The 26,313-nt window shown below is 31.6% G+C and overlaps 1 protein-coding gene across 8 annotated transcripts in view; it reads right to left on the reverse strand.

The window, feature by feature from the left end:
- The window catches only part of LOC127710057 (coiled-coil domain-containing protein 33-like), a 44,639-nt gene extending 18,702 nt beyond the window's left edge, over positions 1-25,937 (reverse strand). For 3 of the 8 annotated variants that reach the window (XM_052215779.1, XM_052215782.1, XM_052215776.1), the window contains exons 1-13: positions 24,093-24,189; positions 18,042-18,347; positions 14,398-14,903; positions 12,263-12,292; positions 9,722-9,888; positions 8,869-9,002; positions 6,342-6,365; positions 3,496-3,605; positions 2,758-2,862; positions 2,307-2,398; positions 1,862-1,982; positions 1,140-1,272; positions 235-368 (exon numbers count right to left, since the gene is read on the reverse strand). In XM_052215779.1, the coding sequence (XP_052071739.1) occupies positions 235-368; positions 1,140-1,272; positions 1,862-1,982; positions 2,307-2,398; positions 2,758-2,862; positions 3,496-3,605; positions 6,342-6,365; positions 8,869-9,002; positions 9,722-9,888; positions 12,263-12,292; positions 14,398-14,903; positions 18,042-18,330 (1,845 nt within the window). In that variant the 5' untranslated portion in view covers positions 18,331-18,347; positions 24,093-24,189. Of the gene's footprint in view, positions 1-234; positions 369-1,139; positions 1,273-1,861; positions 1,983-2,306; positions 2,399-2,757; positions 2,863-3,495; positions 3,606-6,341; positions 6,366-8,868; positions 9,003-9,721; positions 9,889-12,262; positions 12,293-14,397; positions 14,904-18,041; positions 18,348-24,092; positions 24,191-25,814 lie in introns of those variants that run through there. The other 5 variants (XM_052215777.1, XM_052215778.1, XM_052215781.1 and 2 more) reach the window with 5 other exon arrangements.
- Between the last annotated feature and the right edge of the window lie 376 nt (positions 25,938-26,313).

Here is a 26,313-nt window from a genome sequence, read left to right on the forward strand (position 1 = left end):
ACTCACCCAGTCGCATTATTCGTATGAAAAAAAATCTCACAATAATTTCAGAATTTACAGTATTAAAGCACTTATTCGTATTAATAAAAACCTCACAATAAAATTATATCTGAATTTACAGTATCAAAGCATTCAAATTGAAAAATGCCTTTGGTTTGAAAACAATCTAACAATCTTTTTAATGAATGTGTCTCTGTAAATAAAATCTGTAAGTAGTTTTTTAATAGTACATACCTGAATAGGTACTCCATCTATTCGTAATCCTTGTTTAGCTCTGTTGTTGGTGAGTTCCTTATACATATCTTTGTCTAACGGTACAGCTGAAAACCCAACAGGACTGACCATCTTCCAAAACTGATCCGACATAGCTGTAATGTAAAACGATGAATTAATTATTTATTTCCTTCCAAATAGATATTCCTGTTTTCATAATTGATTATTCAAGATAGTTATTAACTGAAATTATATTGCAAAGGAAGAAAATCATATACACAACCAGACAATCCAGCTTTAATCATATCACAAATCTGGAAAATTTTGAATTTTGGAAGCACAGACATGGATAACACTATATCTTCTACTGAAAGAAAGTTTTGCAACACTTCCATTGAGATTAATGGGAATCAAACTTTGAGCACTCATATCTTTGTAGAAGTATCTTAAAATGAGGTGAAATAAACAGCGTTCCTGTTTTGAAGGAATTTGAGTTGATTAAAGAAAAAGAAAAATCTAAAATTTTGATAAAAATTTAGGGGGTTAAAAAAAAAAAACCTCTGAATTTAAAAAAAAACATTTCAGGGGAAATATATGTTATCATTTATGCCATCTGATTCACCACTTTGTCCAATTGACCATTTTAAGCATTTGTAACTAGACCATGTGCAAAAAAGTATTAAAATTGTGACTTTCAATTTTGACCCCTTCCCTCAAAGTTTTCAACCAGTGTAACTGTCTGAAATTTGACCAAGATAACTGTAGTACTTTTGAATACACAAATGATTGAAGATTAAGAAAACACAAGCTTGAAAGATAAATCTACATTTTATTTTACTTTATTTTCATTCATAAGTTGTGTTGCTTAACTTTTTTTGAGTAGTATACTACGGCCACTGAGTGGTGCTGGCATACAAATAACTGACCTGCACTTGCTTCATAATATTCTAGAACTAATGCTGCACTAGGTGTAAACATTGTTGCTTTGTCTCTTTCTTCACAGAATAAGTAAGGATGATTCCATTCAGGCTGTACATCAGGTCTTCCTGGCAGGCTTATCTAATTATAAAACTTTACTTTAATTCATTGCCATCAAGATACATATATTTGTACAAGTAATTAGCATCTTTTTTAATCGTTTGCTTGTTCATTTGTACTTCTTTTTTGCTTTAGGTTTATTTTTAAGGGTGTTTTAATCTATGTGCTCAATTTAACATAAAATTGCTTAGTCTGTGACTCATTTCACCAAAAATCTAATGAGAAAAAATACTTGTAATTCATGAACATTTCAATAGACCTTATTGCTATTTGGAAATCTGCGCCGCTTGACCCGAGAATCTGCGCCTCTTGAACTATTAACGTCATACAACAATCTCTTTTCCATTGTGGCGTCAGATATTTTCTATTGTGACATGAAAATTTTACGGGAACCTTTGTGATGTCCAGTAATGGCGGACAAATAGTGATAAGGTGTATATAACTTACTATCAAATTATTTTCTCAAAAAGCCCCATGAACATACCACTTTACAAGGTGTACAAGTGTGGTAATGAAATCAGTGTATACATTTAAAGCAGTCTGTTGAGCTATCCTAAAAACTATATGAAATACTGCGTAAGATTTAAACAATGATTTATATATATCCTACCTGAGGATAACCATGCATACTTCTAGGAGGAACACTAAATGATGATGGATGAGGATTTGGGAATGTTACACTGTTCATAGTGACGCCAGCTGATCTGGGGTTAGTAAGTAGCTGATTGTTCCTTAAATATAAAATAAAAACCAATACTATTGCTAAGTATAACAATCACTGTAACTATCTATATCTAGCTTTGGGTTGTTGTATTTTATCTTAAGTTGTATGAAACGGATTCTCAAAAAACCTTTAATGAATAGCAAATCCTTCTTATAAATCATATTTCTGGTGAATCCTAATAATTCATCAATAAGTATTTTCTAAATATCTTTCTCTAGGGAAAAATTTAAAAGTTATCATATCTTAGATACAAATATACAAAAAATATAACTTATGTAACTGCCAAAATTTTTTTATTGGCAGAATAATCATAATATTTTTCAATACATACTTGTAATTATAGTAATCAGGAATAACTCTAGCTACTGCAATCAATGGGCCTTTAGCTGTCTGTAATGGTTTCTGTACAGATCTCAGAGTAGCCTAAAAAATTATAAAATCATACAAGGGAGATAATCATCTTTCCTGATTTAAATTAAGGTTTCTTCTCTTTAAAGATTATATATTTCTTGCAATCTATTGTTAAAAAAAAAATCTGCTGTAGTCATTTAAATGAAATACCTAATACATAAAATTGATCCACCTTGAAAAATGTTTGATGCAACTTTTTGAAAACTGTTTCTCTACAGTTTATTGAATTGGTAATATCTAATAAATATTCATTTCATCCATATATCAATGGAATCCATATAACGTTTTCAAAATATGGAGTACATTTCTATAAATTATAAAAACAAATCATTGAAAACAGTACTTTTTTCTGTGATAAACACCTTACTTACCTCTAAAGCCAGATAATCAGGTGAAGACGGATCTTTGGGTAGGTGCATTGTTTTCCTGGTGATAGTAGCATATGTTCTCACTCCATTGGGAATTCCTTTAACAGGCTAAAACATTCATAATATTTACTGTGTTATATCATGCAATTCAAAATAAATCATTGGTTAACGGCATATAAGTTTTAAAAATGATCTATTCAAACTAGTAATAACATCAGTAATTTATTTTTTTCTGTATCTGTTGGCTGAATTAATATTCAAATGCAGATTCAGCCATTTTTAGGGGTGGGGTGGTTGGGGAGGTGGGGGTGGAGAACACCATGAAACTTTCACGTAAGAAAAATCAAAAGAAAAAAAGAGGGGCTTCAAACCCCAGAACCCCCACCCGCGGATTCGCCAATTTATATTTAACAGATGTTTTTCCATAATTAAAAAGTTCTTACTGTAATTTCAGAAATTTTTCATATGTTTTTATTATTGCAAAAAATTGCTACAGGATAGGTTTTGCAAAAATAAAAACTTGACAGCATTATTATAAGAAGCATTTTGTTCAACAGTCACAATAATAAATGCACACCACAATTTGTAAATTTACAGTAATATTAGATGCATTGCATTATAAGTGCCTTCTACCTTTTTTAATGAGCACAGCACACGATTCTAGATAACCCTCATCAGGTTGGTTGAGACCAAATGTTTGGAAAGCTCAAGATATGGACTAATAAGATAATTATACTATACCTTGACCAACTCTAGATGATACTGATGGAATGGCTGAAGGTATGATATTGGTATTTCATATTTAACAAGCATCTCTTTAGAAGGATAATCAGCTGCTATTATTGTTAATACTGCAAAGGGAAAGTTAGACAATCATTTTATTTTATTCTTATTTACACTAAATGTAAAGTAACAGTAAGGTTTACTACAGAATGTTTTATAAGGTAACTTATTATACAATGTTTCTAGTAAGACGCATTTGATAAGTTAAAATGTTTCTTACATGTAAAATTTTGAAAGTTTAGAGTTACGAACCCTGAACAGTTTGAATGTGTTATTTTCTTTCAATATATTTTACTGATACCCTGTTATTAACATTTTATCTTTCAAACTGAAAATCAGAAATTTCTGCAATAAATGAATAAGTTTTTGTGTTAAGGTTAAGCTTCTAATAAAACAAGAGGCTCCCTGGAGTCTGAATCATTCACCAGGCAATACTAACTCATCAGATCTGAAGAGAGAACTAACATCAGATGAAAGAAAAGTCATATAAGAGTTTTCATTAGGACCACAGTAACAACACTTAGTTAGTACCTTCTAAAAAAAAACCGAGGGAATATGATAATATAATTGTAGTATCTGTCCATCCAAAACACTTTGTTTATGTAACTATTTTGACAGTTTGACAGAAAATTCTCATACTTAGAAGGATTGTTTGCCATCATGTATAGTTGACCATATCAATCAAGTTCATATCTACAATAGTTTTCAAAATAATAGGCAAAAATGCAAACAATTGGGAAAATTCGTCATTAAAGGGCAATAACTTCAATAAGGAGACAACTAACGATTACTATCATTTTGACTTATTTGTAGATCTGGTCTTGCTGATCATTTTTGCTGTAAAAAGTTTCTATCTATCAATTATAGCTTTCAAAATAATAGGCAAAAATGCAAAAAATTGGGAAAAAAAATCATCATTAAAGGGCAATAACTTCAATAAGGTGTAGACTAATGATTTTTTTCATGTTTGACTCATTCGCAGATCTTTTCTTGCTGATCATTTTTGCAATTCAAGGTTTCTGTCTATCTATTATAATTTTCGAGATAATAGGCAACAAGAGTGCACACGCTGAAATGTCTCGCCTTTTTTACTAATCATTGATATTATGTTGATAGTCCTAAATATAAAGATTTATTACAACTGTCACATAAACTTAACATTAACCAAGTAAACTTAACATTGACTAATGAACCATGAAAATGAAGTCAAGGTCAGATGAACCATGCTAGGCAGGCATGTACAGCTAACAATTCTTCCATACAACAAATATAGTTGACCTATTGCTTATAGTTTAAGAAAAACAGACCAAAACACAAAAACTTAACACTGAGCAATGAACCTTGAAAATGAGGTCAAGGTCAAATAAAACCTGTGTGACTGACATATAGATCATAAAATATTTCCATACACTAAATATAGTTGAACTATTGCATATAGTATTAGAAAAAAAGACCAAAACTCAAAAACTTAACTTTGACCACTGAACCATGAAAATGAGGTCAAGGTCAGATGACACCTGCCAGCTAGACATATACACCTTACAATCATTCCATACACCAAATATAGTAGACCTATTGCATACAGTATAAGAAAAACAGACAAAAAAACAAAAACTTAACTATAACCACTGAACCATGAAAATGAGGTCAAGGTCAGATGACACCTGCCAGTTGAACATGTACACCTTACAGTCCTTCCATACACAGAATATACTAGACCTTTTGCTTATAGTATCTGAGATATGGACTTGACCACCAAAACTTAACCTTGTTCACTGATCCATGAAATGAGGTCGAGGTCAAGTGAAAACTGTCTGACTGGCATGAGGACCTTGCAAGGTACGCACATACAAAATATAGGTATCCTATTACTTATAATAAGAGAGAATTTAACATTACAAAAAATCTTAACTTTTTTTTTAAGTAGTCACTGAACCATGAAAATGAGGTCAAGGACATTGGACATGTGACTGACGGAAACTTCGTAACATGAGGCATCCATATACAAAGTATGAGGCATCCAGATCTTCCACCGTATAAAATATAAAACTTTTAAGAAGTTAGCTAACGCCGCGGCCACCGCCGCCGCCATTGCCGCTGGATCACTATCCCTATGTCGAGCTTTCTGCCACAAAAGTCGCAGGCTTGACAAAAATGAAACAAATCGGTAAAATTTGTCTTTAAAGGACATTAACTCCTATATGAAGTCGTCTGACAGTTTTGATCTCAATAGACATTAGGAAGATCTAATCATTCTTAACATCAGAAAGTGGTTTTCAAGATAAAAGACAAAAATTTCATTTTCCCCCTATGTTCTATTTTTAGCTATGACAACCATGCTTGTCAACAGGCAGGGTCATTGGACACATTTTTTACAACTAGATACCCCATTGATGATTGTGGCCAAGTTTCTTATAATTTGGCCCAGTAATTTCAGAGATGATCTTTGTAAAAGTTAAAAGACGACAGACAGCTACAGATGACGACAGACTACAACTGCCAAGTAATGGCAAAGGCTCACATTGGCCCTTCTGACCAGGTGAGCTTAAAATGTTAAAAGACATAGACTGGACTCTGGACACAAAGTGATAACAATCGCTCACATTGATCTTCAGACCAGATGAGCAAAAAAACTTGGACAACAAGTAAAAAAGCTTGCATTAAAAACACTGCAATCACATCACTCATTCAAATACACAATGATGATAAGTTTTGTTTATTCCAACTGTTACTTAAAGATGCATTCAGAATTTTATTTGAGTAAATTAGAACACACATTTTGTAATTATAAACCTATATATTACCAAAATATCTATTGTATATAGTTTCTGAAAAAATATAATGATAATCCAATCTATACAAATTTTCTCCCCTTACATTCAAATATCAAATTTTAACTTCTGACATCCAATTGCATATGGCTCCTTTTTTTAAAATCAGACACCAAAATATTCCTTTACAATGCCTAATGCAGGAATATCAGTCAATTTAATAACCGAACGAGATAAAAAACAAAAGGCTGTCAGAGTGACAGCAAACCAGATTTCCTTGCAGAGATCGAACCCTGAACAGTTGAGCAAGTATGGACACTACATTGAAGCTTAAAAAAGCTCTGAATTTGGATTGTGATTGAATATTTGACACAGCATAGGTTTGTGACACAAAATGAATGTGGTCGCAGAACTGAAAAAATTGAAATTGGAAATTTACCTATTATGGTCCAATATCCAAAATCTAAGTACATTGTTAGAATCAGCATATCAAAGAACCTCAAGAATTTAATTTTTGATGAAATCATACAAAAGTTTAATTTAGGACCCTTTGGAACTCAATGTGAACCAATTTGATAAAGGAGCCCAAAATCTCTAAATACATGGTTTGATTCAGCATTTCAAAAAACCCCATAAATTCAATTTTTGTTGAAATCAAACAAAGTTTAACCTTGGACCCTGATTTGGACTAACTTGAAAACTGGGCCCAAAAATCCAATATTTAAATACAGGTTTAGATTCAGCATTTGAAAGAACCCTCTATATATTTAATTTATGTTGAAATGAAACAGTTTAATTTTATCCATATATATACTTATTCATTTTCTGTTCAAAGGGAAATAACTCAAACTGAATAAATGATATACAAATAGTTCTCTAAAATTAGATATGATTTAACCAATAAAAATTAGTTCTCTAAAATTAGATATGATGTTATATCTACTTTCAAATTATAATCAATTAAATATCTGCTTAGATTCAGCACATCAAAATACCTAAACCGTTCATTTTTAAAAAAAATTCAAACATACTGTGAAAGTACTTTAATTCGTGGTTATCAATTTTCGTGGTTAGAGCAAATGTTACATGTTCATGGGTTTTTAATTTCGTGGATTTTAGTTTTCTAAAAAAAAAAAAATAGAGTGTAGAATTGAAGCCATAAAAAACGAGTTTACAAATTGTCTCGATTGAAGGAAATTGCAAAGTAAACATTTAAATTGTTGCACCCGTGTAGTGATGACACTAACTAATCTGAGATCAGTGATCAACAGATTAAAGACCATCAAAAGTGTTAATTAGGCCATAAACATGTCACTTAAAAAAACAGTTACATAAACAAATGCTATAAATGTACATTGAATTGTAAAACTAATTCTTATCAAAAGCAAGCCCAGCATGAAATTGTTATTTCCTGTACAAGAATTATGAGGATATAAAATGAACACTTTATCATAGCATATAATCATCGGAAATCCGACTTTCATCAATCAAAAATATTTTTTTTGAGCATTAAAAGATCAGAAATTGTACAGTTTAGGTTTTTAAAGATTAAATGGGTATAATCCTGCCTGCAGTTGTAGTTCATAGTGCATTTGCCCTGAGACTACTATTATAGTAGTCTCAGATTTGCCGATATTCAATGTATTCTCTAGATCTTATCGGTAGTCAAACCTATATGGGAATCTTTTTCATGTCTTGAATTGGACAACAGATGTTATATTTCGTTGGACACTTAAATTCGTGGATAAAGTCATCCTCGAAAACCACGAAAATTGGTTCCCCACGAATAAAAGTACTTTCACAGTAGTTTAATTTTGGAACCTTTGGACCTTAATGTGGACCAATTTGAAAACAGGCCCCAAAATAAAAATATAAATACACGATTAGATTCAGCATATCAAAGAACACCAATAATTCAATTTTTGAAGAAATCAAACAAAGTTTAATTTTGGACCCTTTGAACCTTAATATGGACGGTAAAAGTGAAAATCATCAATATCAGTCTTGACCTCCATTTTGTCATCAGTCACAACATATTAAAATTTGAAAAGCTTTGGTTGAACGTTTCATGAGTTAAAGCACGGACATGAAAAGAAACACCATTTTTTAATCTTTCAAGACCCATAATTCCTGAAAGGTGAAAGTGAAAATAGTCACTATCGAACTTGACCTCCATTTTGTCATCAGTAACAATATATTAAAATTTGAAAAGCTTTGGTTGAACGGTTCATGAGTTAAAGCATGGACACGACTGGAAACACCATTTTTCAATCTTTCAAGAACCATAACTCCAGAACGGTGAAAGTAAAAATCGTCATTTTTAAACTTGACCTCCATTTTGTGTTCAGTAACAACATATTAAAATTTGAAAAGCTTTGGTTGAACGGTTCATGAGTAAATGCACGGACAGCCACCTGCCCACCTGCCCGCCTTACATCACCAAATTAATAACCGATTTTTTTTTTTAAATCCGGTTAATGACAAGAACAAATAAAAAGCCTAAAGATATAACAATATCTTAAAGAGGGAATTACATACTTCAAGAAAGATCAAAACCTACCTTCATCAGTCGCTGATCTTTCTTCAAAATTCACTGTGACTAGTTCTTCCCATGATGGAGCAGTTGTAGGTCTCAGTGATGTGTGTGTTGTAGCACCAGTTTTCACATTTTTGTCATCATCTGTTTTACTTTTTCTGAAAGTAACCATTAATATGATAATATTAAGCATATATATAATAAATCTTGTTCCAAATTATACATTTGAAAATTATGAATGTTTCTTGAGTTAAAATTGATGATGCAAATGAAATAAACGGAGAATGTGTCCATGGGACACAGATGATGACCCTGCTTGCATATAACATTATAAAGGAACATAACTAAAGAACTGTAAAAGTGACACCACCCAAATTCGAAAGTGATCTGTGTTTTATGGTAAAAAGCATTGTGTATAATTTTCATAACATTTAGTTGAAGCAAACTAAAGTAAGAGAACGGAAATGAAAAATTCAGAATTTTTCCCATTTATAAAGGGGCATAACTCTAGAACAGTATAAGTGACGCCACCAAAATTCGAATTTGATCTGTGTTTTGTGGTAATAAGCATTTTGTATAAGTTTCATTACATTTGGTTGAGGCAAACTAAAGATGTGGAACGGAAACAAATTTTGGGACGGAAGTACCTACGTACGTACAGACAGATGTACAAGGGTAACACCTAATGCCCCCTCCGCCTCGGCGGGAAAATAAAAATATTTCACTCTATTATGTAAACAATTGTGGGTAAAAACACCAATTTGTAGATTCTTATCTAGAGCTCTGCATATTAGTATTGGATAGACTAGACTATAAGCAGGAGTATATTATCTCCTTCATTTCACCTGATGGATTACAATGATATCTGTATACTTACACAACACCAAATGGAACAGGAAGCTGGCCATCAGGAGTAGTGGGTAAATTGCTAGCACCATGGAGTATGACATCAATTTGTTCTTTTCCTTTGAGAGCTACATGTCTGTAATTTTTACTGATCTCAAAACTATGCCTGTCTTTGTCTTGTAATGGGTTTTCAGGAATCTACAAATTCATATTTCAAATGATCTTCACCAGCTTACATGAAGTAATTCTTATCAAAAAGAAATAAGTGCTCTGGAGCTAAATATATTTTTTGATGTTGGTCTACTAATATTTGGAAACATTAGACGTTTTTTGATGTATTCTAAAAAAAAGAAATTTATGAATTTTAAAATATAAAAATTATAAGCAGGAGTTATATGAAAATGAATGTCTGCAGATAATTATTTTTGCATTTTTACATTAATGGTAAATTAAGAGTATTATTTAGCATGAAAAAACTGAAATCTAGTACATCACAAAATTCCTGCTCTTTTGGCTTTTAACACTTACATGTAAACAACCAACCTATCAAATATGAAGTAAAACCTTAAAAAAGGCTAGAAACAAATAAAAGTAAGTCACAAACAAAAATTAATAACATTTATAAGGTGTAACACCACTAATTCGGCCTGGCCAGAAAGCACATACCAGAAAGTAGTACATATTTAACACAAAATAGTTCCTACGCATGAGTGTAACTTTCAAAATATGTAGAATATTTAGGTATTGTTGGTATCAAATGAAAGCTGAATGACTGGTGATCATTGTAGAACACTTTTTGACTTATAATTTTGAATATATATTGAATATTAAAAAAACTGCACCAAATTTTATAAAGAGGGTACTTTTTGCGTGTATGTTAGATTTGAAGTACCTGTTTTGGTACATCCGAAGTTCAGGGAAGTTGAGAACCAGATCTTTCTTATATGCCATTAAAGGTATGTTGATTTTTCCAGTACAAGACACCATAAAGTGTTGCCTTGACATGCAATGATTGTCACTTTATTTGAACTTGAAACAAAAGAGCTGTGTCTGCTTGAAATTGAGGAATTTAACATAGAAAGCAATGGGGCCATGAATTAGTGGTGTACTTCCTATTACAGAGAATCATCAGAAATTCAATTTTTAGAAGTTGTACCTATTCCAATGAAAATAAGTCATATTTGATGTAAGTAAACATGTTTAATCATCTTTTTTGGATGAACAATTCTGTTTATGGGAAAATTCAGCTCTTAAATTGACATAATCAGGTATTTTAGCCTTTTATGGTCACACAACATGCATGCAGTTAAGACTTGACTCCAAATTCTTATTTTTGCATTATTTGGGATTGCAATCAATAAAACATGTATATAATGACTTCTTTATAGTAAAAAAATAGCTCTTGGTCAAATAATCCTATGATTTTTCAAGTTTTATTGGTTTTCTTATGATAGCCTTTTACAATCTAGCCAATTGGTATATACTCATATAAGAATTCCAAAATCTCACTGTACATGCAATTTTGAACCAGTTTAGCAAGTTATCCAGCTGAAAAATATATAAATTGCTCTTTATAATCTATGTTGTACCACTGAAGTATTGTTTATACCAAAAATGTCCCTTTTCCAATTTGAAGAAAAAAGGGGGGACAATTTTCTCAATTATGGCTTAGGTTTGGTCTAATATATTTTTATTAAATGAACAAACTCTGGTGAAAAATGAATATTGGTAAGCACATTGTTTTCCTAACAGAAATTATTAAATACAACAATGATATTGAGAATAAAATAAGTATATTGGCCATTTATAATATCCATATGCAGTTTTCTTTGAATAACCTATATGTTACTACCAGTCGAATTTGAGCTTAATATTAGTAAAATAGTATTTGGACTTAAGCTTTATGTGTTTTTTATTGCTTGAAATAGATCATAGAATGAAACAAAGTGATGCTGAAGTCAGTATAGAAAGTTTGGTTCTGTTATAGGTGTAACACCACTAATTCGGGCCCGGCCAGAAATCACATACCAGAAAGTAGTACATATTTAACACATAATAGTTCCTACGCATGAGTGTAACTTTCAAAATATGTAGAATATTTAGGTATTGTTGGTATCAAATGAAAGCTGAATGACTGGTGATCATTGTAGAACACTTTTTGACTTATAATTTTGAATATATATTGAATATTAAAAAAACTGCACCAAATTTTATAAAGAGGGTACTTTTTGCCTGTATGTCAGATCTGAAGTACCTGTGTTGGTACATCCGAAGTTCCGGGAACCAGTTCTTTTTATATGCCATTAAAGGTATGTTGATTTTTCCAGTACAAGACACCATAAAGTGTTGCCTTGACATGCAATGATTGTCACTTTATTTGAACTTGAAACAAAAGAGCTGTGTCTGCTTGAAATTGAGGAATTTAACATAGAAAGCAATGGGGCCATGAATTAGTGGTGTACTTCCATAACCATTTCATACCAATGAAAGATGAAATCTCACCATTTTCTGAAATATTATAGATATAACAGGACCCATTACATAAATGGAGTAACATTGAATTTATACTTACCATTCCTACAAGCATCTTTTTCAAATGCATCTTTCAATGATAAATATAAGACATTAACAAAACTGTGTTCAAATTTTCCTTTTCATAACTGTTAATCAAATGAGGTAGGATTTACTTGAGAAAGAGAATATGTCCATATAATGATACTGAGTTACAGGGTTTTTGTTAGTAGTGTGATATACAACAGTTGAACTTCTGATCACAGCTGAACAAACATGTGCAATACAACTGATTTTGTAGAATTCAAAGCTTCTCATATTTCAAGAAAAACATTTATTTTTGTTGTTGTGTTAAGTCAGGATTTTTCTTATTTCAATGTATTTTCCATTCTACAAGACTGACTTATTTCCCATTTAGAAAGCATAAATACCAAACGTTGATGTATGCCGATTCTCTGTATTCAGGAGAAAATGCATAGACAGTCAGAATGTTGTGTTCATCAATGGAATGTAAATAGATATAAGAAGATGTGGTATGAGTGCCAATGAGATAACTCTCCATCCAAGTCACAATTTGTAAAAGTAAACCATGATAGGTCAAAGTACGGCCTTCAACAAGGAGCCTTGGCTCACACCGAACAGCAAGCTATAAAGGGCCCCAAAAACCATGTAAAACCATTCAAACATGAAAACCAACGGTCTAATCTATATAAAAAACAAGAAACGAGAAACACTTAGAATCATGTGCAAAACAGTGTAGCCGAGACCATTGATTGGCGCGCTAAAATATCCCATTGACTGGGTCAGATTAGGTGAACGTTTGTCTGTAACGCCCACAACTTACGACGTATTTATTATAGACATTTAAACTGTGGGGTCACCAAAGGGTCTCAACGCCTAAATAAAATAATTCGAAAAACTAATCAGGAATAACCTTTGTGTTTTGATTTATATTGAATACTTAAACGTTCTTTACTTGTGTTTTTGTTATGTTTTGATAATCAATTTTTATGATATCGCACGTTCTTTCAGCAAAAAAAAAAAGGATTTAACTGGCTTTAAAAGTTACAATGCATGTGTTGATTATTATCTTTTTTTTCGGACGTCAAAGCAATTTAACAATTGCGGTTGTCCAATTATGTCATCTTTTAACTTTTATTTGGTCAAAATTTTATTTTAGAACGAATGCATGATCAACTTTAAAAAGTGTGCGTACACAAAACATATAGACAAAATATACTTCTGTCCTGTCTTTTTCATACTTGCAAGTTATTAGACAATAAAAAGGCTATTTGGATCAAGCCTTGTGGAATTTGCATTTAAGTTTTTGAATAGGTGAAATGTATAGTTTGGTGAACTTTTCTGCTAACTACTATATTTGTGAAAAACCCTTGGCAACAGAAACATATTCAGCTTTTTTTTTGATCGACCCAATTTACATAGTAATGGACGACTTCGTACTTTTATAATCGAAAATAAAATATGTATATAATATACTGTGCACTGTAGTTTGTATATATACTGAGACCCTTTGGCAACCCCACAGTTTAAATGTTTATAATAAATACGTCACGAGTTGTCGGCGTTACAGACGAACGTTCACCTAATCTGACCCTGTCAATGGGATATTTTAGCACGCCAATCAATGGTCTCGTCTACATGTTTTGCACAGGATTCTATGAACCACATCAACAAACAACAACCACTGAACATCAGGTTTCTGACTTAGGACAGGTGCAAACAAATGCAGCGGGTTTAAACGTTTTAATAGGCGCCAACCTTCACCCTACCTGAAACAAGTCGACATTGTCTTTCCAGAAACAGTTACCTTGTAAGCAAGCTTGTTTAAAATCCAACTACACCAACTTGTTGTATAGAAGATAACAGGGTATTTTCATCAACATTTACTAGTTATGAGCATGTTATATTTAGATTTTAGAATGCATCAATCAACCAATCAATATATGATATAGAGCAAAATTTTATAAAATTTCTGAACCATCCAATTTATTACTGTAAAGGTAAAACATGAATTTAAATGTTCAACAAAGAGAATTTTTTTATTAGTTTATGTGCAAACTTTGGCAAATCCACAAATTTAAATATCCACCAAATTACAATTTTTTCTATATTCATGAAAAGTTGGCAACCATGAAAAAATATGAAATTACAGTTAATTAAAAAAATTTTGCTTACCTTTCTTCCTTCAAGCTGTGGTGGCAATGGTGGAGTAGCTGGAACATTGATAGATACATTATCCCCACCCCATGAATCTGTGGGTGTAATTGTTCTTTGTGTCGGTGGTGGTTCTAATCTATTACTTTTGTTTTTATCATCTTTTTCACGTAATTCTGGACTTTTCTGTTTTGGAACAGGCTTTTTGACAGGAGACTTTGGGGGCGACTTTGGAGGGGACTTAGGTTTTACTGTAAGAACTTCCCTCAAAGCATAAGTACATCTGATTCTCCCACAATGCATCTGAACACTGTCTGTACTAACTGTCCTCAAAAGTGACATAACGTCTGTATAATTATAGAAATCATCTCCAGGTTCAACATTTACTTTAATTCGGGGAGCATTTGGACGAGGGTATATTGCAAACTTTCCTTCTCCCACTTTACGACCTTTTGCACCAATCTTTGGTCTGGTAAATGCTTCCACAAGTAGATGTACATCATGATTTTTATCATTCATACAAAAGCCTAAAATATACAAAAATATATTGCAGTCATTTATACACCAATGGTGTTCAATATTTACCCCTCCTGTCCAAGGGTGACTGGGGATTAGAAATATGGTCACTCTTTGTCTTCTTCCAACCGGCAGTAAAACCCTTGCCAAAGTTGGGCATTCATTTGGCTGTGCGGGATATACGAGTACACATCCATGTCAGATCAGAATGGGGACGTTAAATTTGATGCCTCTTGTAGATAGAGTGCCACTCGCTCTGTACGTTAGGAACCTTTGCAACAACTCTTTAACCTAGAACCTGATTTACTATATTCCAAAAAATTCATAATACTAATGAGACTGCCATTAAGGTTCAACAAGGAAGAGGGTTGAGTGATGAAAACCAGGTTGAACAACAACAACCCACATTCTTTTGCCTGTCCCACGTCATAGACCTATTCAGTGATTGATAGTTATTTGTAATGTTTTCAATCTTTACAGATATTTGGTGTTAACAGCAAATCATTGATAGTCTGTGCTAAATTATTTCCACAACTCTTCTTCAAACACTTGATTATTATTGAAGATCATATTTTCACCCTAAATCAAAATGACTTTTAGATTTTTTTGTGTTGTTGACACTTATCCTGCATTTCCTTTTATTCCTATTTTGCTTGTTGGTAGACCCACTTTGCAGAGCCTACCCATTAGATGAATTGATAATTTGTTCTTTTCCTGAATATGCATAAAATATCTGCCACTGGACATTAAGCAGACAATAAATCAATATTCAGAGTAATGAAAACAAAAATTAGATTCCACCACTGCATCAAGTGTGTTACGATATTTCTCCACTCAAAACAGTTAACTTTTAATATTCAAAGCGTGAGGCTGGCCGTCTGTTGAGAGTGGAGAAATATAGTAATACACAAGTTATAGTGGTGGAATCTGTATCTCTAACGATATTTAGACGGTATCTGAACAAAGTTTAACCTTCCTTTTCAAATATTAGCAGAAAGTTGTGTTCTTTATATGTGACATCATCAGACATGGTCGCCTTCTTTCATGGTGTCAGAATAGAAAATTCAGTAGAAATCAAGTAAATTTGACGTCATAATTAAATTTTTACCAATCATTTGCTGAGAACAAAGTTTTCTCTAGAGATAAGAAATATTTTTCTCACACCCATCAAGAAATGTGAAACAAGAATGTGTTCATAGTACACGGATGCCCCACTCGCACTATCATCTTCTATGTTCAGTGGACAGTGAAATTGGGGTCAAAACTCTAATTTGGCATTAAAATTAGAAAGATCATATCATATGGAACATGAGGGGGGAGTAGGAGAGGTCCTGATCCCGAAATCCCAGGCTTAAAAACATGGAATCCTGAGGTCCCTAATTAAAAAAAAAATTTAAATCCCGACATCCCGAAATTCGAAAAAAAGAATTCCCTGATCCCGAAAGGATCAATCCCGAAATCCCGAGCTTAAAAACACCCAATCCTGGAGTCCCGATAAAAGTCCTACCACCCTCGAACATGTGTACTAAGTTTCTAGTTGATTGGACTTCAACTTCATCAAAAACTACCTTGACCAAAACTTTAACTTGAAGCGGGACAGACGGACAAACGGACAAACGAACTAACAAACGAATGGACACACAGACCGAAAAACATAATGGCCCTCTACTATCGTAGGTGGGGCATAAAAAGCATAAAAATTAGAGAATCTTGTATCCTCATAGTATAGTGAAAAGTTTAAAAAGAAACTATTGTGGATTCATTCATCGTTGGATACTATTTTTCGATAATTTCTTAAGTATAGGTGAATCACAAATCTAAATCAATGTTCAACAAAGTACAAATTTTCTATAGGTTTGAAAGTATACTTTTGCAATACCATTAAATCAAGTATTCACGAAAATACAATTCTTCCTGAAACAACGAAAATTGGTATCAATGAAAATAAATGAATCCACAGTATTTATTCTCATACTACTGGTTCTAAAGGGTTATTTCATTTCTAGTAGTAAAATAAGTGTCTGTCATGATTTTTGTCGAGCCTTCGACTTTTGTCGAAAAAGCGAGACATAGCGATCCTACATTCCGTCGGCGTCGTCCACAAATATTCACTCTGTGGTTAAAGTTTTTGAAATTTTAATAACTTTCTTAAACTATCCTGGATTTCTACCAAACTTTGACAGAAGCTTGTTTATGATCATAAGATAATATTCAAAAGTAAATTTTGTAAAAAAAAAATTCCTTTTTTTCCGTATTTTACTTATAAATGGACTTAGTTTTTCTGCCAAGAAACATTACATTCACTCTGTGGTTAAAGTTTTTGAAATTTTAATAACTTTCTTAAACTATCCTGGATTTCTACCAAACTTGGAAAGAAGCTTCTTAATGATCATAAGATAGTATCCAGAAGTAAATTTTGTAAAAAAAAAAATCCATTTTTTCCGTATTTTACTTATAAATGGACTTAGTTTTTCTGCCAAGAAACATTACATTCACTCTGTGGTTGAAGTTTTTGAAATTTTAATAACTTTCTTAAACTATCCTGGATTTCTACCAAACATGGAAAGAAGCTTGTTTATGATCATAAGATAGTATCCAGAAGTAAATTTTGTAAAAAAAAAAATCCATTTTTTCCGTATTTTACTTATAAATGGACTTAGTTTTTCTGCCAGTTAACATTACATTCACTCAGTGGTTAAAGTTTTTAAAATTTTAACAACTTTCTTAAACTATCCTGGATTTGTACCAAACTTGGACAGAAGCTTGTTTATGATTAAAAGCTAGTATCTAGAAGGAAATTTTGTTAAAATTTTGTTTGATTTTTTCCGTATTTTACTTATAAATGGACTTTGTTTTTCTTCCAGTTAACATTACATACAGTCTGCAGTTTAAGTTTTTAAAACATTTATTAGATTCATAAACTATCCTGGATTTTTACCAAACTTGGACAGAAGCTACTAACAATCAAAAGATAGTATAGAGAGGAATATTTTTATTTATTTTTTCCTCATTTTTGTTGAGCCTGCGATTAACAGCAAAAGTAGGCGAGACACTGGGTTCAGCGGAACCCTTACGAATTTTTTCTGTTATATATAAGACCTATGTTGCTACATAAGTGTAGTTGAAGACTTAAATAAAAGTACCAGTACCTATTGGAAGTCTAAAAATAAACTGTTTTTCTCTAAACTTGACCATGGCTGTTGATTCTTTCTGTTTAACAGTGTCTGTCTCTCCTTCATATCGGTTCTCAAAGTAAGGAACTCCGCTTTCTTTTATTTGAATCTTGCTATAATCCTTTGTATGTAAACTTTGTACAGACAATCTGAGGAAATATTTCCCTTCCAAATTAAACTGTGCATCTATTATATTAATTTCAAATTCCAGGGCCTTGTCATTAACCCTAGGTAATGTTGATGCATCCATTACTGATAGAGACATTTATTGTTTGGAAAATTCTGGAATATAAAAGAAAATGGGATTAAAACCATAACACAACAAATTGAAGCTCCAACAGTACTGTTTGAATAAGAGCGTTTCAAACTGATATAGATAACATGAAGAACAAATGTATGGTTACATTAACAAAATAGTAAAATTCTTAATAACAATCTCCCATAGAATCAAGTTGAATAGGGGAGATAATTTAGGCATATAAGATGAAAGATAGGTAATTGATTGTCTCCCTTAAGCAACTAAACTGACTTAAGTGTCTGTAGAGCATTATTTTCTTCCAAAATTATCACTGTGCCAACCAACGTTTCCTTGCACAATAGTAATTTTGAAGGGAAAATCATGCTTCCCTGGTATACATGTAACAATTTTCTTTGTTAAACAGGAAAATGTAATGGAAAGAACTTTTTTTTAGTTTCATCGGGAGATTAAAGCATTGACCATAGGTAGATGTACATCTTATCAGTCATACAAAAACATAAAATACATAAAAATGTATTGTATTCATTTATGTTACCCACAGTTGCCATAAAAGAGGACTAAGTGATGATTTATCATTGATATTATTTATGTATCATAAGTAAATGTGAGAAATAAATTTCAACAAAAGTTTTTCAATCATGAAATGTAGATTAGCCACTAGTAGCTATACTTAAGTGGACTATACAACAGTATTGTAATGGTGAAATATCACTGATATACCGCCATAAATGATTAAGAACTGGATTAAAACAAAAAGATAACCTCGCAAAAAACAAATCCAGGATGAACATCTGTACGGACAGCCAAGTTAAAATATACTCTTAATTCAGAAATGATTGCATGCATCTATTATTGCGATCTTAAAGAATGGACAAAACTGCAAGATTAATTATTGCGATTTCAGGAAAATCTGCATATAGACATATGTATGAAATTCAGAATACAAGTTATTATTGGGATACTCACCTGGTCGCATTATATGCATTAATTAATTTCGTACTTAATCTGTATTATGTAGTAATAAGCATTGTGTATGAGTTACATAACATTTGGTTGAGGCAAACTAAAGTTAGAAAACGGAAACAAAAAATTTGTACTTGATCTTAGTTTTGTGGTAATGAATATTGTGTATAGGTTTCATAATGTTTGGTTGGGGCAAAGTTAAGTTATAGAATGGAAACTTAAAATTTTGCAATCTTTCGATTTATAAAGGGGCATAACTCAATAATAGTTAAAGTGAAACTACCCAAATTCAACTTGATCTGTGTTTTATCAGTGGAAGTCAAAATTAAACATTGCACTGTATAAAGCATTGATTGTAGTTGATTCAAGTATAATCATGGACAAAGGAAGATAACTCCAATTTTAAAAATTACTTGATATTTAGAAGAAAATAAAAATTTTGCAATTTTTCCATTTATAAAGAGGCATAACTCTAGAACGGTTAAAGTGACGCCACCAAAATTCAAACTTGATCTGTGTTTTGTGGTAATAAGCATTGTGTATAAGTTTCATAACATTTGGTTGAGGCAAACTTAAGTTAGAGAACGGAAACTAAAAATTTGCAATTTTTCCATTTATAAAGGGGCATAACTCTAGAACGGTTAAAGAGACACCACCAAAATTCAAATTTGATCTGTGTTTTTTGGTAATAAGCATTGTGTATAAGTTTAATAACATTTGGTTGAGGCAAACCTAAGTAAGAGAACAGAAACTAAAAATTTTGCAATTTTTCCATTTATAAAGAGGCATAACTCTAGAACGGTTAAAGTGACACCACTAAAATTCAAACTTGATCTGTGTTTTGTGGTAACAATCATTGTGTATAAGTTTCATAACATTTGGTTGAGGCAAACTTAAGTTAGAGAAAGGAAACTAAAAATTTTGCAATTTTTCCATTTATAAAGGGGCATAACTCTTGAACGGTTAAAGTGACGCCACCAAAATTCAAACTTGATCTGTTTTTTGTGGTAATAAGATTTTTGTATAAGTTTCATAACATTTGGTTGAGGGTGGCTTTCCAGTGGGGAAGTGCACCCTTTATTTACTTAGTTTTACTGTAGAGAAAGTACTTAGAGTTTGTTTTTTTTTCTTTTAAATTTAATTGCGAGATTTATAGTTACATTTTGTGTCGCTAATTTGTAATTTGGAAATCCATCTTTCACAAGTCAGTATTGCAAATGCCCAGTTAGATATTCAGTTGGTTACCAATAGATTAGTCAACCAAATTGTAATCCACAATGGGTACCAGCTATGAGTTAAATCCAGACTTGATGATACTATCAGTATGCCAAGAACAAACAAACACTTAGAAGGATGGCATCATAAACTAAAAAAACATGTATAAAACCCACACCCAATCTACTGAAGAAACTCAAAGCAGCTATTGAGTTTAGAATAATCCAGTACTCAACAGGTGGTAGACATCGTCAACGCAAAAGAAAGTACATTGAAAATGACAACAGGTTAGCTGAACTAAACCTGAGGCTCCAGGATAACAACATGATACATGATTTATTTTATTAGTTGTTATTGGCTATAAACTAGCTGTCAGTAACTGCAAGTACTTTCAGGATCTGTACTTAGTGTCCTTTTTGTTGTTAGGGATTAGGGATGGATAAATACCCTGCCAACTCCAGTCTGTGTTTTTGTTTGATGTTTTTCTGCTTTGTATCGATCTGATGAGTTAAGCCTTTTTCAACTGATTACTATAGTTGTCCTTATGTTGTGCTGTAACACCACTGTCACAGGTTAGGGGAGGGTTGAGCGCTCACAAACATATTAAACCCCGCCACATTCTGTATGTGCCTGTCTAAAGTCAGGAGCCTGTAGTTCAGTGGTTGTCGTTGGTTCATGTCTGTCATATTTGTATTAAGTAAATAGTTTTGTTATAAATTAGGCCGTTAGTTTTCTCAATTGAATTGTTTCATATTTTTCATGTCTGGGTCTTTTATAGCTGACTAATGGTATGGGTTTTTCTCATTGTTGAAGGCCGTACGGTTGCCTATAATTGCTTACATCCACTTTATTTGAACTTTGGTGGATATTGTCTCATTGGCAATCATACCACATCTCCTTATTTTTATGGCACCTGTTGAATATGCAGATGCAGCATCATATCTTCTACATAAATCATATTAATAAATGTATAACTTTTGAGAAATTATAGTGAACTTTAACTTATTCTTTGTCTGTCAGTATTTATGAAATATGTGTTTCAATAGTGCTTTAGTCATGATAGTCAGTATATGTTAATGTATGTGAAGGAATCTATTTGAAATGTTATTAAATATTTTGATGGCATATATTTTATTATTCATGAGAATGACACTGGTATATATTTTATATGAATAGACGATTTTTCCTTTAATATAGTTATAGAAATCTTTATTTGCCATTGTTTTATTATATTGATTTTATTTTAATTCCAAATGAAATAGAGATCCTCAACACATACAATAACTACATTTTCACTTAAGAATTGAATGCTTCTTTTTGTAATTTTATTGGGGTGTAAAAGTGTTGACCAAAGCACATTTTGTAGGAAGCGCTGCATTCTAGAAATGTGCGCACGATCAACACTTTTACAACCCTATAAAATTACTAAAAGAAGCATTCAATTCTTATAATTACATTTTTATGCTCGGGTCATGAAAAATCGATTTCTATCATTTATTTCTTTAATTAACCTTTGCACTTTGGCACGTGTCATCATGAATGTTACATTTCATTGGGATATGAAGGTTAATTTTAGTATGACGCACAAACGTTGTTATCTAATCAAAATAACAGATTCTTCTGAAACATACATGTAATTTAATTATTATTACATGTAACAACAAGAAATTGTGTCCAAAGTACAAGGATGCCCCACTCGCATTATCATTTTCTATGTTCAGTGGACCGTGAAATTGGGGTCAAAACTCTAATTTGGCAATAAAATTAGAAAGATCATATCATAGGGAACATGTGTACTAAGTTTCAAGTTGATTGGACTTCAACTTCATCAAAAACTACCTTGACCAAAAACTTTAACCTGAAGAGGGACAGACGGACAAACGGATGAACGAACGCACAGACCGAAAAATATAATGCCCCTAGGTTGGGCATAAAAATGGTATTGAGAACACTTAAACGCTAAGTTTAAACTGGTTGTTAATTGATTAGACCCTAATTAATTTATGTTTTTATGACACTTAATCTGTAACAAATTATTCAACCTATGCCAACATTTTTTCATGAAATTTTATACATAAATTTCAAAATGTTGGCATAGGTTGAATGAACCTGATAATGTTGTTAGAAATTCTCCTTCTAGGTGAAATCTTATTTGTCTTGCTATTCATTATACTTAAATGTTTTAATTCAACATTAAATATTGTGAATCATGTCTCATGTTACAAGGTCCTGTTTTCAAAAGATAAACTTCTCTTTAAATTTCATACAATAATCAATCTTAACTTTGTTTTATCTCACAAAATTCCTGAATCATGACAAGATGTCACAACGAGACCATTAAGTAAATCCTTTTATCTATATGTACTTGACAAAATTAACCATTGCAGTTCTAAACAAAGCTTAGAAGAACAATAATGATCTTCATTGTAATAAAATCTATCTATAGAGACTAACAGCATTATTGTATTTAACAGTTTTGTTTAGGTTATTCTTTTAGGCTCCTTTTAAATTCATTATCCTTCTGCAGATATTTATACATCTTTAAACAGACCAGCCAATCTTGAATAAACAAAATAGGCATTTTATAAGGTGTTTCATACTGGAAAGGATGTAGTGGTTAAGCCTAGTTTTTACATGATTTAAAAAAAAAAATCAAAAGAAAGAGGGTTCTCCAACCCCAGAACCAAAGCCCCCTCTGGATTCAGCAATGTGTATGTGAATCACATACAAAATTTAAGCCTGGTAAAGTACATGTAGCATGTACCTTAAAAATCAAAATAAGATATTATTTACTGCTTTTGATTCCCATGTTATTGCCCCTATAGTTAATTAATGGCAACTTTATCACGAATCTCATTTAGTGTCAACAACATTTATCAAATGAAACATACAGCTTGTAGAAATACAATACACATAATAACAAATTGGATTAAGAACAAATAACTAATACTAAGATTGATCTGAAATGTTATTTGAGTTAATTTAGAAGTTATAAATCTCAAAAAAGCTGTCTAAAGAGTACATATTAAAAAAATACTATAGACAGTCTTCACGAAATACTTTTTGATTGACAAGCCCTAAAATCTGTCTTTCATAAAATTTAATTTATGTGGCTTGTGAGGATTCTTTTCAGGAAAACTTAACCGGCCCAGCAACATTTTTACTGGCTGGTCTGTAGTTTTATGGTTTATCATGAAGACTGTATAAAAGCTTAAGATCTCAATAAATGACGGAGCACATGTCACGAAATATAAGTTCCTTCATAATATTCTGTAATATTATTTCCACTAGAACAAATATTACAGTATTTGTACCTTACGGAATAAAGGGTATAGAATATTTGTTCCAATAGGAACAGATATTATGGCATTGTTTATAACAAAGTTTCCAGGGGAAGTTCTGTTAGGCGGAACAAATATACGTTGACACACATACTATTAATCTTCTATCTTTTTTCAAATATTTCTCTCAAAAGTGTTATGCACATTAAGTAAATTACAGATTGATTTATGAATAGATTTGTTATAACTGAAGTGATATGTCTTGTTTCACATTGTAAAGAATAAATATTGACAAAAACAAAAACCTACCATGACAAAATCGTAATATCCAAATATAGCTTCTCAAAAAAAGTCCTTGGCACTTAACTTTATTAATGAGTGGTATATCATGTAGCATACCTTTTGTATGCTGTACAGATATGACATAGGAGTTTAAATGTGAACTGAATGTCAGTAGATAGAATACAATGGAGTCAATCGGGCAGTTTCTGACTTTACGGGAAATGATTTATATCAGAAGGGTAATGGAAACTAATTAAAAGTGTTGTATTTGCTGAAGACTTTCTATCAAACTGTATTGTCCATTCTTCAAATAGTATTATAACCTTTTATCATAGACAAATCAGATAAGTGAATTATTTGAACATCTATTGTGTATTTAAATCGGTGTCCAACAATAAAGCGAATTACAGATTGTCAAATATAGAGAACAATCTGTACAATATATTGTCTGACAGCCAAAATCCTTTATCATTCTAAAAAGTGAATGAATTATAGTTGCTGCAGAGACTTTAGTTCATGCATTAATGTCCCCAGTAAGCTATTATTGCTGTTGTATAGTTAAGGTCAATGGGAGAATTCAAGAAGCTTTATTTTACATTTTCGGAAATTCTTCTGTTGTTGAGAACCTATGCTTTATAAACTTTGGAAAGAGTTACTTAAAACTTAACTTTTCTAACAGTTTTTCTTAGACTCCTGCTTATTTTTGAAAAAAAAATGTTAAAATTCTACGGTTTAATTTAATTTCATAATAAATTGGATTTTTGACTTTTGGATCTGCAAAACGCACTAGTACAACAGCTTTCATGAAAGAATCAAATGTGATTTTACGATATTTTATGTTAAAGACAATAATTAAGTACAACTAAAATTTTACTTATTCTATTCAAATTTAAGTGGCGTTCTGTTATTTTCACATAAAATGCTTGCTCTTGAATGCAAAACTTATCCATTTGTTTATTTTTTATAATGCACAAATGTTCAAATGATTTTACAGAAAGACTGAAAATAAGCATTTATAAGCTTTAAGGATAATGGACATGATAAATATTACTTCAAATTTTTTATTATAATTAATATTTTCGAAGAAAAAGAATTTATATAGTGTTGATGTCCCTCCTCTTTTAGACACTTTTGTAATAATATCAGTGGCCAATCTGGAGGACTTAGAGGGCATATGCCCCTCCCTCCCCTTTTGATTGACAAAAAAAATAATTATATCATGTTTTTCACGATTTATATGATTTTTTTAGCATAAAATCGTCCAAAAAATTGTTAACACAGGAATCAGTTTTATAAAATTATGCCCCCCCCCCCTTTTCAAAAATCCTGGATCTGCCCCTGAATATTACAACACTATTCAGTGCTTTCTTTAGAAGGCAGTAAAAGGCTAAATCATCTTTTCCTTCATACTTTTAGCCCTCTACTTTTCTGTAAATTAATAAGTTATCATAAATACTTAACTAAAGATGCATGTCTGCCTTCTACTTTTTAAGAATAAATAAGCTGTTTAAAATTTTAGGGAAAACACTGCCTATAAACATTGTACATGCATACATTCTACTTATCACAATAAAAAACTTAAAACTGAAGATAAGGTTCTCAATATCTTGTAAAAACACTGGTACCATTATTGTGTTTTATCTATTATTTGTAAATGTCATCAGTCAATGAAATTCTTTATCATCTATCGTATGCTATTTATCTTCAGCCCATCTTTCCCTGAAATATAAAAGAAAACGACTCACTAACCTTATATAAGAAAAGTCCTCAGTTTCACTTCCAATAATATTTCATTTACAACCAATAAAAATAAGATGACATCATTTTATTCAATAACTCATTTGTTGTTCCGTTTCTATACATCATATTATTCAAAATTTTCTCAATATTTTATAGAAATGCATATCATTTGCTATTGAATTCAAAAATTTATTTTCAAAGGCTTTGGGTAAATCAAGTATATATTGATATATAGAAATTTTGCCATGCAGAACAATGTGTATTCACTCTGATTTCAAACTTAAAGGGACATCATCAATACGAGCCTTTCTTTATTAAATAAATTTATATTTACAAAACTCCTTTATCATTGAAATCAACATAAAAGACAAACCATTAAATAGAATTTCATCAAACTAAAACGAAAAATAAAATTGTATATAGTGTCAGGCCATTATATGTATGTAATAAATAAGAATCATTGTACGCATATATATATCTAACATATACATGTACATATAATATGGAA

Source organism: Mytilus californianus, unplaced genomic scaffold (genome assembly GCF_021869535.1).
Source record: "Mytilus californianus isolate M0D057914Y unplaced genomic scaffold, xbMytCali1.0.p SCAF_7, whole genome shotgun sequence".
Taxonomy (NCBI): domain Eukaryota; kingdom Metazoa; phylum Mollusca; class Bivalvia; order Mytilida; family Mytilidae; genus Mytilus; species Mytilus californianus.